General features: G+C 47.5%; 1 protein-coding gene across 1 annotated transcript in view; it reads right to left on the reverse strand.

The window, feature by feature from the left end:
* TTC39B (tetratricopeptide repeat domain 39B) overlaps window positions 1–6,847 on the reverse strand; it is a 107,883-nt gene extending 101,036 nt beyond the window's left edge. Inside the window, exon 1 of the mRNA XM_075279486.1 lies at window positions 6,714–6,847. Coding sequence (XP_075135587.1) covers window positions 6,714–6,755 — 42 coding nt within the window. The 5' untranslated portion in view covers window positions 6,756–6,847. The remainder of the gene's footprint in view (window positions 1–6,713) is intronic.
* Window positions 6,848–15,201: the final 8,354 nt, after the last annotated feature.

The raw sequence follows: 15,201 nt of genomic DNA on the forward strand, positions 1-15,201 counted from the left end.
AACACGTCATCAATATTAGATTTGCAATAGTCCAAAACTAGAACCCCCACACGTCAGCTGCACCAAGACGGCAAAACTCACCATACAAATTGTTGTAGTGACTCTGGATACTGCAAGCAGAGCTGTGGAGTTAGTAGGCCACACTGCAGACTCCAGGATATTTTATTTTCCCACAGCATGACAGACTGGTTCATAAATAGCTGAGAGCCATAGTCAATCAGAAGCAGTAAAGCGCCTCTGGTTCAATAAAAAGAAAGGGATTGAATTCCTATGAAAGTAAATCTGCAAACACACACACACAATATATATATATATATATATATATATATATATATATATATATATATATATATATATATATATATATATATATATATATATATATACATACACACACACACACACACACATATATACACACCGTATATACTAGAGTATAAGCCGACCGGAATATAAGCCGAGGCCCCTAATTTTACCACAAAAAACTGGGAAAACTTATTGACTCGAGTATAAGCCTAGGGGGGAAATGCAGCAGCTACTAGAAAATTTCAAAAATTAAAATGGTCGGAGTTTTTGGGTGCAGTAGATGCTGGGAAAGGGGAGGGGGTGTTTTGGTTGTCTGTCTGCCCCTTCCCTGAGCTTGAGGACTGAGTCCCCCCCCCCCCCACTTGGAATTCAGCCTGGCTGAATATAGGGTATCTGCAGTGCTCCTATTAACCCCTTCCCGACGGAACAGGAGCACTGCAGATCCCCTATATTCAGTAGACCGGGCACTTTCAGACACAGGGATACCTAATGTGTTTGTGTTTCACAGTCATTTTCTATTTCTGTATGTATTCTAGGGAAAGGAGGGATTTAGAACTTTTATTTATTTATTTTTTGCACTATTTTATGGGAGATTCTATACATTAATAATGTGGCTGGTCATAGACCCCCCTTCTAAAAAAAAAAAAAAAAAAAAAAAAAAAAAATAAAATATTTTTTTTTGCTGACTCAAGTATAAGCCGAAGGGGGCTTTTTCAGCACAAAAACTGAGCTGAAAAATTCGGGTTATACTCGAGTATATACGGTATTATTAATTATACATTGTTAATAATTGTATAATAACAATTAATAGCTTTATTTTGAGCCTGGAGACAATAACTTCACCCAACATTGGTCCCAACACAAGCCCTAACTACAGCGCCATACAATTGAAGTCTATAGGACAATGCTACATTTCTGCTGCCACTATGGTTTGTATAGTCAGAACGTAAACATTCTTGAGAGTCAGGTGGTCCCCTAACAATTGATCTGTTGACCCTTGCAAATCAATATTAGAAAGCAGATAACCCATTTAATGTAGGTTATTCCAAACTGACAACTTATCACACAGCACACAACATGGCTAACTCTATGAATATAGAGCGGAAGCAAGCATGAATGATGCCACTCCATTCAAACAGGGGACATGGGTCCCCTATCCTCCTGGTCAGTGGAGGTCCCAGCAGTCAGATCTTCACTGATCAATCAAATATTACATAGCCTGTTGATGGGTGATATTTTACAACCATAAGCCTCCTGCCCATAACCATATTCTGTTCTGGAAACATGGTCCATAATGTCAGACAATGGAAGATTATGTAGATAATCTGTTTTCCCATAGTCCAAACAGCAGCACAACGTATGGGGTATTCCTGCCCCTGTGAGCCATTTAGGACAGGCGGAACTTTTAATCACATCAGCCTTCCCCTATAAAAGGACAGAGGACCTCCCCCCCACTGTGTTAGTCCCCAAGTATCCCAGAAGGACCTTAAAAGAGGACCAAAAGGAAAGAAACAAATGGGAGGGAGCCTTGTGCTGCTGTTTGGACTATGGGAAAACAGATTATCTACATAATCTTGCATTCCCCTGCGCCAAACAGCAGCACAACGTATGGGGAGGTAGCAAGTAAACCCCCCCTAGGGAGGGACCTCCTGGCATACTGACGATAGTACAGAGCGCCCGAAAGCTACCGCTTCCGAGGAGCGCCAATTTAGCCTATAATGACGAATGAATGTCAATTGTGAGCTCCAGGTCGCGGCTGAACATATTTGGTCCAGCGAAACCGAGCGCCTCTCCGCACAAGTAGCAGCGACCGCCCTCGTAGAGTGGGCGCGAACAAACTCCGGCGGGGACAACCCCTGCGCCTGAAAGGCATGGTAAATGGCCTCCTTATCCACCTTGATATGGAGGCTTTGGATGCTTTTTCTCCCCTATATCTACCGGAAAAATTTACAAATAAATTCTCCGATTTTCTCCAGGGTCTGGTTCGCTCTAGGTAGACCCTTAGGCACCTGACCAGATCCAGTGTATGCCATCTTTCCTCCTCCTGGGAGGAAGGGGAAGGAAAAAAGGTCGGCAAGGAGATCACATGATTAATATTACGGTCCGACGGGACCTTGGGAACGAAGCCAGGAAGGTATCTCAATTGAACTCTATCAGAGAAAAATTGCAGGTATGGTTCTAAGGCCCCCAAGGCCTGCAGTTCTCCGGTCCTCTTTGCTGAGGTCACTGCTAACAGAAAGGCCACCTTGTAATATACAAACCTTAGGCCTACCTCCTCCAGAGGTTCGAATGGGGCTACACACAACCCCTGAAGTACTGTGGCCAAGTCCCACTGCGGAACTGGGGCTTGGATGGACGGCCGAAGCCTCGCGGCCCCCTTCAAGAATTGGCCAATCAGCAGATTCTGAGACAATCTGATCCCTAATACGGCAGAGAGAGCAGCCACGTGTACCTTTAGTGTAGCCGGAGTTAGGCCCCTCTCTAGGCCATTCTGTAGGAATTCCAGCACCGAATCCGAGGATGTACTCATCCGGTGGTTCACCAAGCACCATTGGCGATAGATTCTACCGATCCTTAGGTAGCTCCTGTTCGTGGACTCTGCTCTTGAACAGGCCAGTGTTGATAGAACGGCCTGGGATAATCCTCCATGTCCGTATAGGGTGCGTTCAACCTCCAGGCTGTCAGGTTGAACCTCTCCAGGTCCTGGCAGAGCCGGTTGCCTTGGGTTACCAGGTTGTGGAGAATCGGAAGCCTCCAGTGGTTCCCTCGACTCATCTGCATGAGGTGGGTAAACCATGCCCTCTTTGGCCAGAACGGGATGATGGCAATCACCGATACTTGGTCCTGTTTGATCTTTGCCAATACCTTCGTTATCATGGGGACCGGAGGGAAGATGTACGCCAGCCTGAACCTCCAAGGTATTGAGAGGGCATCTACTGCCAAGGGATTGTCTTCCCGATAGAGAGAGCAAAACTTCACCACCTTGGCATTGTACTGGGCGGCCATCAGATCCACCTCGGGGAGACCCCACATCTGTGTCAGCCGCAAGAAGACATCCTGGTTTAGGGACCATTCGCCGAAAACTTCCTTGTATTCCTGCCTCCTTCACTCCTCACAGCCTATTGCCCCCCCGCACCCAGGGAAAGCTGCCATAGCCGGGAGTGAGCGGGGAAGGCCGGCCGTCGGACGAGAGGTCCACGCATGCGCAGACCTCCGCCGGAGGAGGAAGGAGGAAGCCGGAGGACGCGGACGCGCCATGCAGGCATCAAGCGCCGGCCGCCTCGGCCCCCGACAGACCGGACCGCCGGCTCCAGGTACCTACGCCCGGATACATGCATAGGGGGAGAGAGAACCTCCCCCCCTCCACCTGTCCTGCCCTCAGGACAGAAAAAAAACACAATGGAGGGGAGGTCCTCTGTCCTTTTATAGGGGAAGGCTGATGTGATTAAAAGTTCCGCCTGTCCTAAATGGCTCACAGGGGCAGGAATACCCCATACGTTGTGCTGCTGTTTGGCGCAGGGGAATGGTCGTGTGCATGGAATTCACTGCATCATATCTCACTATGATGGAGTAAGTTTCATACACATAGCGGTGGATATTCCAGGAAACAAGGCCCTCATGTGGATCGAGTTTCTGGGACAGAATAAAGTCATGAGCAGGAGGCCTTAGGGCTAGTTCACACGTGGGCAAAGGGGAGGTTTTTGACAGCGGAATTCGCTTCAAAAACCTCTCCTTTAACATGGTGGTCTATGTAGACCACTAGCTTTTTTTTTCCTCCTAGCGTTTTCCGCCTGAAGAAGCGGCATGACCTTTCTTCAGGCGGAAAACGCCTGAAGAATTGCATAGAAGTGAATGGGAGGCGAAAACCTGCAAAAAAACGCGCGGTTTTCGCCTGAAGTTTCTATAGCACATATAGGAAAAAAAAACCCTAGCGAAAACCGCTAGCGAAAACCGCGTCAAAAACCTCGTCAAAAACCGCGTGGAATGCAAAAAACAGCGTCAAAAAAACTCCTCGAGGTTTTTTACCTCGCACAAATAAGCTAGGCGGTTTTCACGTGTGAACTGACCCTTACAGTTTACTATCATTACAGCACAATTGACACTTTAGTTTCAATGCTAAAATGGAGCCAGGTAGCTAAAAATAGGGCTTTTTAAGGTTAGGAAATGTTCACACAGGCTAAGGCCCCACTTTGTGGAAACACAGCTTTTTTTGTTGCAGATTTTGCTGCGTTTTTTTGAGCCAAAGCCGGGAGTGGATTGAGCAGAAGGTAGTGGTTCAAGCGCTTCCTATATACTTCCCATTACTTTTATAGCCATTCTTGGCTTCGGTTTAAAAAAAAAAAAAAAAAAAAGAAAAAAAAACTGCATTTCCGCAGTGTGGGGCCACAACCTAACATGGAGTATGTCTTTCCTAAATGCAAAAACCCATCCACCTGTTCAAAAGATAAGACCTCTGGAAGGTTATAGCTCTGATTCTCCAAGTGGGCGGTAACTTTAGTTTTTTCTATGAGAAAATAAAAAAAGTTTGCCTCCCACATAGAGAATCGGAGCTAGATCAGCAAGAATCAAATGATGCATGCTATTTAACACTATATATGTGGCGACAGGTCTTCTTTAAAAAAAAATAAATAAATAAAGGATAATTTCCTGTCTTATTTTGCCATGGCTCAGTTCTCAAAACAGCATTGTAGCCATGCAAACCCACAGAAGAAAATCAGGGTCTAAGCCAGGGGGTCCCCATGCAGCTACAATCTGCTGCCCACAGGGCACTGGGACTCCCAATGCAATTTTGTATTGTATCGACTTTGAAAGGAAAGTTATTAATTGAAAAAGAAAAAACGAAAGTCAGCTCATCATTCACACCATGGTGTTTCACACTACCACTGGCTAAAGGAGATGTCACCAACTGTACGTTATCCAATCTGGATCATGTATACGGCGATAATCGAAATCAAAATTCCCCTTTTACATGCCGTTGAAATGTCCTAAAATCGTTCATTAATCGTAATGGGGGTGAAGTGTTCAGTCCTGCATCACCTTCAGATTTTTTTCTGTGTGGCCCATTTATTTGGCTGAATTTGACACTCCTGGTCTAAACAAATAAGTTTCATGTATTCTCATTATAGCTTTGGTTGAGTGTTAGTAGAAAGTGATCCGTGCGCTTCAAAACCTCAAATCTGAAACTAGCAGCAGCATGTAATGCATTTTGTATGACTCCCTGTGTTTTATTTATGCATACAGCTGTTGCTAGGATGAAAGCTATAAAATAAAAATAACCATCATTACATTAAAAAGCAGGCAGGTACATGTATTCAAAATAAGGACAGAAATAGGCCATGCGGATATAGGCATACAATAAGACTAGCATCTCCCAGTACATATGCCGCTGTCTCCCGATGTGTCACGTCACCCTGACAACCGGGATCAGGAGACAAACTGCTCCCACATGATTAGCCATTATTATGGGTACATGCATTATCTAGCAACATGAAAAAAAAACACGACATCTCCATCCCTTGTGGATACTTTGCTCTGAACAGATATGAACAGCAGCTGCTGCCAGCCAGCCAGCCAAATGAAAAGATCCTCTAAGTGACAAGGAGAGAATTTGCATTTTGGTTCATGTGACGCAGGTTTCTGTGCAGCGTATACACACACATGCACCAACAAGTCTGTTATTTCCAAAAGGTATCGCACACCTGTGGATCAGGCCATGTCTGCCCCTGTACTGTGTGCAGTATGGCGGCTCCTATATATCATTTCACTGTAAAGGGAGTTGATGTCAGGCACACATATACACTAGCAATCCACTTACTTATACTGGCGACCACAAGATCCCATTAGATTGGAAGCTCTAATGGTGAAGGTCCGCTCTCCTGTCTCCGTTGGACAGAGCTTTTCATTATTTGCTATTTTTCTTTATGTCTGATATATGTTTTCACAATGAGCTTAGTACATAAAAGCACCAATGGCAGGCAATTCCTGTGGGAACATAGTGAGATTGCCCCATCAGGACTGGCTTTGTAAGCAGACCCTGGGAATACAAGAATGATCAGGATCATGGGCTTGGCATCATCATTCCACTTCCTACACCAGCTGCCACTGCCATAGTAACCACATCCACAACACCTAGATGCCACCTGTTGTGCCCAGAATTACTCAGCTAAGCAGACAGGGCAGAGGTGTGGAAGGAAATGCCGGCCGGCTAGTATGTGACAGCTCATACTCCATGCCATAAACGCCAGCATTAACCCATACACTGCTGGAGGCTACTAGATACCACAGATCATAGGAACTCAGTACAGGGATACATATATGGAGATGCATGTCGTGAGAGCTTCCTCAATACAAGACGTGAACCTTGCTAAGGGACGTCTCCCGGACACACACTCACGTAGTGCTCTTACCTCATCCGCCTCCTTCTCTATTTCATTGCTCACAAACGCCATATTTCCTTTCTATCCCGGTGAGGGAGTGGGGGGTTCCTTTCTGCGGTCGGCTATGGGCAGCGGCCCCTCACACTCCACTCCGCAGGTTACTATGAAGGAGCTACCCGGGTCTCCTCATAGCCTGCACGCAGCCGGGCTCTAGTTTCCTTAGCCCTTCCCCCTGCTCTTTAGCCAATGAGCAGCGCCGTGTCTCGTGGGCACGCCCCCTCATAAAATATTTACAGGGTGATATTACTGTATGCGCGGCTTCGCGAGGGCTCCTTGTGGGGGCGTTCACACTACCGTTGGTGTCGGTTAGGAAGGTGTCCGTTTAAAAGAAAAAAACGGACACCTATCATAACGGACATTAAACTGACACTACCCTTCACTGAACCCACAGACAGGGCTACCTGTAGCTATAGCAGCGCGGCCGCCTCTGCCTCAGGGGACACACACTTGCCACATGCGGACCAAGACTCACCTAGTACTATAGGTATAGTGCCCTGTACTATAGGGCATACTGGCATGAGTAGTGCGTTACCCCTCAGGGGACACACACTTACCACATGCGGACCAAGACTCACCTAGTACTATAGGTATAGTGCCCTGTACTATAGGGCATACTGGCATGAGTAGTGCGTTACCCCTCAGGGGACACACACTTACCACATGCTGACCTATACTCACCTAGTACTATAGGTATAGTGCCCTGTACTATAGGGCATACTGGCATGAGTAGTGCGTTACCCCTCAGGGGACATACACTTACCACATGCGGACCAAGACTCACCTAGTACTATAGGTATAGTGCCCTGTACTATAGGGCATACTGGCATGAGTAGTGCGTTACCCCTCAGGGGACACACACTTGCCACATGCGGACCAAGACTCACCTAGTACTATAGGTATAGTGCCCTGTACTATAGGGCATACTGGCATGAGTAGTGCGTTACCCCTCAGGGGACATACACTTACCACATGCTGACCAAGACTCACCTAGTACTATAGGTATAGTGCCCTGTACTATAGGGCATACTGGCATGAGTAGTGCGTTACCCCTCAGGGGACACACACTTACCACATGCTGACCAAGACTCACCTAGTACTATAGGTATAGTGCCCTGTACTATAGGGCATACTGGCATGAGTAGTGCGTTACCCCTCAGGGGACACACACTTACCACATGCTGACCAAGACTCACCTAGTACTATAGGTATAGTGCCCTGTACTATAGGGCATACTGGCATGAGTAGTGCGTTACCCCTCAGGGGACACACACTTACCACATGCGGACCAAGACTCACCTAGTACTATAGGTATAGTGCCCTGTACTATAGGGCATACTGGCATGAGTAGTGCGTTACCCCTCAGGGGACACACACTTACCACATGCTGACCTATACTCACCTAGTACTATAGGTATAGTGCCCTGTACTATAGGGCATACTGGCATGAGTAGTGCGTTACCCCTCAGGGGACATACACTTACCACATGCGGACCAAGACTCACCTAGTACTATAGGTATAGTGCCCTGTACTATAGGGCATACTGGCATGAGTAGTGCGTTACCCCTCAGGGGACATACACTTGCAGCTTGCCACATGCTGACCTATACTCACCTAGTACTATAGGTATAGTGCCCTATACTGTGTAGGGCATACTGGCATGAGTAGTGCGTTACCCCTCAGGGGACACACACTTACCACATGCTGACCTATACTCACCTAGTACTATAGGTATAGTGCCCTGTACTATAGGGCATACTGGCATGAGTAGTGTGTTACCCCTCAGGGGACATACACTTGCAGCTTGCCACATGCTGACCTATACTCACCTAGTACTATAGGTATAGTGCCCTATACTGTGTAGGGCATACTGGCATGAGTAGTGCGTTACCCCTCAGGGGACATACACTTACCACATGCTGACCAAGACTCACCTAGTACTATAGGTATAGTGCCCTGTACTATAGGGCATACTGGCATGAGTAGTGCGTTACCCCTCAGGGGACACACACTTACCACATGCTGACCAAGACTCACCTAGTACTATAGGTATAGTGCCCTGTACTATAGGGCATACTGGCATGAGTAGTGCGTTACCCCTCAGGGGACATACACTTACCACATGCTGACCAAGACTCACCTAGTACTATAGGTATAGTGCCCTGTACTATAGGGCATACTGGCATGAGTAGTGCGTTACCCCTCAGGGGACACACACTTACCACATGCTGACCTATACTCACCTAGTACTATAGGTATAGTGCCCTGTACTATAGGGCATACTGGCATGAGTAGTGCGTTACCCCTCAGGGGACACACACTTACCACATGCGGACCAAGACTCACCTAGTACTATAGGTATAGTGCCCTGTACTATAGGGCATACTGGCATGAGTAGTGCGTTACCCCTCAGGGGACACACACTTACCACATGCTGACCTATACTCACCTAGTACTATAGGTATAGTGCCCTGTACTATAGGGCATACTGGCATGAGTAGTGCGTTACCCCTCAGGGGACACACACTTACCACATGCTGACCAAGACTCACCTAGTACTATAGGTATAGTGCCCTGTACTATAGGGCATACTGGCATGAGTAGTGCGTTACCCCTCAGGGGACACACACTTACCACATGCTGACCAAGACTCACCTAGTACTATAGGTATAGTGCCCTGTACTATAGGGCATACTGGCATGAGTAGTGCGTTACCCCTCAGGGGACACACACTTACCACATGCTGACCAAGACTCACCTAGTACTATAGGTATAGTGCCCTGTACTATAGGGCATACTGGCATGAGTAGTGTGTTACCCCTCAGGGGACATACACTTGCAGCTTGCCACATGCTGACCTATACTCACCTAGTACTATAGGTATAGTGCCCTATACTGTGTAGGGCATACTGGCATGAGTAGTGCGTTACCCCTCAGGATACACACTGGTGTTCAGGAGCTCTCCTGCATTTATTATACTGTGTGTATATACAAATGGCCCTACATTGCTTTTCTTCACACAGCAATAAAGCTAAAAGGGAGATCCTTGTTTTGCCAAAAAAAAAAGCTTTATTCTCCTTAGGGTTGTATCAGTATCAGTTTTTTGTCCCTTAGGGAGCGTTCACACTACCGTCGGTGTCCGACATGTAGTGTCCGCTCAAAATCTGTCACGGACACTAGGAGCGGACACTAGATGTGTCCGTGACACCTGTCATTCACTTGAATGGGCATCGGGTGCGTTCTTTTGCACTCCGTGCCCGTCCTTCCCTGTCCGCAAGAGAAGATGTCCGACTTCTCAAGCAGACAGAAAAACCATGCAGGGTTCCTCTGTCCGCTTGAGAAGTCGGACATCTTCTCTTGCGGACAGGGAAGGACGGGCACGGAGTGCAAAAGAACGCACCCGATGCCCATTCAAGTGAATGACAGGTGTCACGGACACATCTAGTGTCCGTGACAGATTTTGAGCGGACACTAGGAGCGGACACTACATGTCGGACACCAACGGTAGTGTGAACGCTCCCTTACACTTCACATTTCCAATTTTTTGCCATTATCTTTCTGCTTGCTAAAGCACCTATGGTCTGGCACTCACTGTGCTCCTCCACTACACTCAATGAAGGCTTTCTCCAAGCCAGACAACCTTTACTAAAGGATATGGTTTTATTCACCCAGAGATCTCATTCAAAATGCAATAGAAATGGGAACTCCAGTCATGGACCTATTTGTGTCCAATCACAATCACAAGCTTTTTAACTTCATTGCCACAATTTGGGATATGCCATCTTGGTAGACACTCGACCATCCACTTTCATCCTTCATTTTGCAAATGAGTTTAGGTGAGGGGCTGCTCACAATCCATATAGTTCACGACCGGCCTCACCAGCCCTGTTAGGTTAGGCTGAGTTCACATGGAGTTTTTGGTGAGGATTTTGGAAAGGAAAAATTCTGTTTCAGGAATTAGGAACTAGTTTTTTGAAGCGGGTTTTTTTTTACATGAGGCATTTTTTGGAGCATTTTTTGAGGTGTTTATAGTTTTTGTTTTTTTTTCCTCCAGCACAGTGTATGGACCTTGAAAAAATCGCTAGTGTTTTTTTGCCTACTATTGACTCCCATTGTTTTTCTCAGGCAGAATCCACCTGAAGAAAGGTCATGTCGCTTCTTTTTTCCGCTAGCAGATAAATAAGCTAGCAGATTACATAGAACTCTATCGTGAGGGTCATTGTACACAGAGTTTTTTGCCGCTGATTTTGATGCTGAATCCGTCTCAAAATCAGCCTCCAAAAAGTGGCAAGATCCTTGGAGTACCTGGCGGCTGTGCTGAACCGTGAGGAGGAGAAATTCCATGCTATTTGGAACCTGTGGGACGCTTTTTGGGCTACCCAGCCTCTTTAACTTGGTGATTGCTGGTACCTTTGTCTTTCCCTTCGATGTTTCCCTCTTGTCTTCCTTGTCTTTATGTTTTCTTGTCTAGTCGTGTCCCTCCCTTGTTGTTGTTCGTCTTTTGTCCAGATCGTTCTTCCCATAGCTTTTAGTGTCTGATACTGTTTTACTGAGACATTGTTGTGTTGTTCTCCTTTATGTAATAAACAGTTAAAAAAAATAATAATAATTACAATCAGCCACCAAAAAACGCCTCCCAATAGCCTTTTTTCTCACTGCTGATTCTGACGCGGATTCCAAACCAAATTCAGCGCCATTTTTTCCACATAGATTCTGATGCGGATTCAGCGTCAAAATCACTGCCAAAAAGCTCCGTGTGAATGGACCCTTAGGGTCCATTCACACAGAGTTTTTTGGCGAGGAAATATCTGCTTCAGGTATTAAAAAATGGTTTTTTGAAGCAGTTTTTGGAGCATTTTTTGAGGCTTTTTTAGTTTTTTTGTTTTTTTTTCCCTCCAGCACAGTGTTTGGACCTTGAAAAAAACGCTATAGGTTTTTACACGCGTTTTTTGCCAAATCCACGCCCAAATCCGCAACATGGATTTTCCACCTGCCATTGATTGCATTGGTTTTTGCAGGCAGAATCCGCTCGAAGGAAGCTTTTTTTTCCACTAGTGGAAAATTTTGTGAGTGGAACCCATGGAGCTCTATGGGGAGGCGTTTTTTCCACGTGGATTGTGACACGGATTCAGCGTCAAAATCATCTCCAAAAACTCTGTGTGAATGGACCCTAAGACCTCCTGCAGATCAGCTGCTCCAACACAACATAGCCTACCGGCAATGTTTACATGCCAGGAGCCACACTGCTCACTCGCTGTACAACATGTAGTGGTGGGTTTAGATACTGCAGTAGTGCCCCATTGAAGTGTATGAGAAAGCACTGCATTGCTAAACTCGCTGCTATACCTTGTGCAAAAAAATGGGCAGTTTTCTGGTATTCAAGGCACAAAAAGGCGCATTTGCACAAAAAAAATAGCTATTCTCCCCCCATCGCCACTTCCACAAAAAGGGGACATGGCAAGGGCAGATGAGACCTACAGAAATCTGGTGCACTGGGGGGCGTGGCTAGCCGGCTAGGAGTGCGGACGTGTTCACTGGAGCTCCCGGTGTTCCTGCCCGAATCTCCTCGGCATCCCTAACTATCCTGCCTGTATTGGGTCAGTGGCACTTCGTGGTCTCCCCCGGACCCCTGGAGACTGTTTTGCGGGACCATTTTCCCTCCTTGAGAACCCCGGCAGACTCCTTGCGGCCTGCAGCCTACTCACCGCTCCGAAGCGTGCCGCCATCTTGGTGTCCGGGCCTTCTTCATCCTCGTGCTGTGCGGCGGTCGGGTCCCGTCCTGCTTCCTCCGGATCCTCCCTGGTGGTGAGCGGAGCCCGTCCTGCTGCGGGGCGCTGGTTTGCTGTGTTCCTCCGATCCTCCTGCGCTGGTGGAAGCCGGCGTGTGGTCTGCGGCCTATAGCCGGATGTGAGGCGGCGGCCATTTTGAGTGGACCCTGCGGTGATACTCCTACCCTGGACTGATTTGGCTGCTGCACTGCCTGCCCCCGCCTGCTGTGGATTTCCTGCTGCCTGTGCACCTGTGTTGAGGACAGACTGTGATCTCCTCCTGCTCCTTGCACCACTGCCTGTCACTGATCTCTCTGGTCCTGGAGTTATAAGTAAGTGACTGTTTGCTGATACTGACTGGGGAGTCCAGGAGAGTGCTGAGCCCCTACACCACCATCAGGGGGGGCTCCTCTCCTCTCCCCTAGGCTGGACTTTGTGTATCATCTGGCTTGCACCCTGCTTTTCTGGTTGAGCTCTTTGTGAGTGCTGAGCCCCTACTCCACCATCAGGGGGGGCTCCTCACACTGGGCTCCCATGGAACTGTAAATGCCTGTATGTCTCCACTGCATGCCACTTCTTTAAACATGCCTGATTAAACCACCAACAGTGTCACCTTTGGCGGCTCTCAGCTGATTGTTGGGCTTCCTGCTGCTCGACCCCCACGTCCTTGCCGGATCTTGCTGCTGTGTGTTCTGTGGCGCTGCTCTGCAAATTTTGTACCGGTCGCATCAATCTGCTCTCCTGTCCTGATATCCTCAGTTGCGTCCCTGACCTTTCCTGCTGTTGCTATTATGCCTCGAAAGAAACCATCCTCCTCCAAAACCCCCAGGAAGCTTTCTGACTTTTTCTCCAGCACCATGTCGCACTCTCTACCTTCCTCACCGTCTGGCTCCCGCTCCCCAGCGAAGTCGCCTCCACGGTCTGAATTGGTGGACTCTTTGCCTGAGGAGGGTTCCCCTGCAGCCGAGCGTCCCCCTGTACTGGTCGATGGTGGTAAGAGAAGTTTTGCTGTGTCCCCTCAGGGTTCTCCTTCTGGTAAGGAGCCGGTGTGTAAACGGGTCGCTGATGCCCTACCTGCCTCTGGTGTTCTCCCTGATTTTGCTCACTCAGATATCTCTGACTTCCCAGCTTCCTCAGACCCCGTAACGTGTGATACTTTGAAAGGGATGCTTGTTCTCCTGCAGGCGGGGATCACCAAGACTGTTTCCTCTGTGGTGGGTAATTTGCGACAGGATATCGACGCTTTGGGGGAACGGACTGACCATCTTGAGCATAAAATGGAGGAATTTTCATCTGCTCACAATGAATTGGTTGACGCCCATAACACCCTTGAGGCGGAGGTCAGATGGCTCAAAATTAAGGCTGCGGACGCTGAGGATCGGTCTAGACGCAATAACATTAAGATCCGTGGAGTCCCTGAGGATGTGACATCGGAGGGCTTGGTGGCCTATGTTCAGCGTCTCTTTAAGAAAATTCTACCACAGCTTACCGATCTGGAGCTCACTCTGGATCGGACTCATCGTATTCCAAAAGCGAACTCTGCTCCTGTAGATGTCCCGAGAGATGTGTTGACGAGGGTCCATTTCTATCAAGTTAAGGACTCGATTCTTGCGGAAGCCAGAAAATGTGGTACCTTACCAGCTCCGTTTGCATCCATTTCCTTGTTTCCCGATTTATCTGCAGCTACTATGCAGGCCAGGCGTGAACTGGCTCCCATTACCAAGATCCTCAGAGACAGGGGCATACGGTATCGTTGGGGCTTTCCTACCAAGCTGCTGATCCCCCGCAATGGGGTTTTCCATTCCGTCCCTGATGTGGAGGCAGGCATGTCCCTCCTCCGTAAATGGAAACTTGCCCCTGTTGAATCTCTCTCATCTGTTCCTGAATCCTCAGCGCGGCCCTCCCATCTTACTAAGGAATGGACTGTGGTGGGCGGTCGTAAGTGAACCATCTATCCGCTTCGGCGGACTGACCCGCCTTGCCCAACATTGATTTGTCTACATTGTTTGATTTAGGTGACCTGTGTGCCTTCCTAATACTCACGCTCACTGAGTGCTACTGACCTGTTCCCCCCCCCCAGCTGATTATTTTTGGTTATTCGGTGTTTTTTGACACTATGCTATTTTGTTTGCATTCTTTGTTCTTATCTCATACCTGGAATGTTATATGGTTATTATGCCTGTTCATACATACTTTATGCATCCTTGTTATTTTGTGTGTAGCCACCTGGGTCTTTCGCCATTTTTCTTTAATTTGTTATTATGGTACTTCGTATATCTTCACTTAATGTTAGAGGTCTGAATAGCCCCTGTAAACGGAGTTCTGTCTGGAGGGAGGCCCGTCGCCTTCGCTGCGATGTGCTTTTTCTCCAGGAGACTCATTTTTGTGCTGGCAAAAGTCCTAAGTTCTCTAACCCTTCTTTTCCTCATATATATCAGGCTTCCTGTAATGCTAAGCGTAAGGGTGTTCTTATTGCTGTGCGGGACTCCGTCGCTTTTTCCCTTGACTCCACTTTAGTTGATCCCGGGGGTCGGTTTTTGGGGCTTAATTGTCTTATTAACAATGTTAAATACACTTTGGTAACTGTTTATCTCCCGAATCGTTCCCAGGCGCAATATTGGAAATCTGTGCTTTCCAAGATCCGAACTTTTGCTACTGGTATGTTGATTATTGGTGGGGATTTTAATTGCTT

Source organism: Leptodactylus fuscus, chromosome 1, assembly GCF_031893055.1.
Source record: "Leptodactylus fuscus isolate aLepFus1 chromosome 1, aLepFus1.hap2, whole genome shotgun sequence".
Taxonomy (NCBI): domain Eukaryota; kingdom Metazoa; phylum Chordata; class Amphibia; order Anura; family Leptodactylidae; genus Leptodactylus; species Leptodactylus fuscus.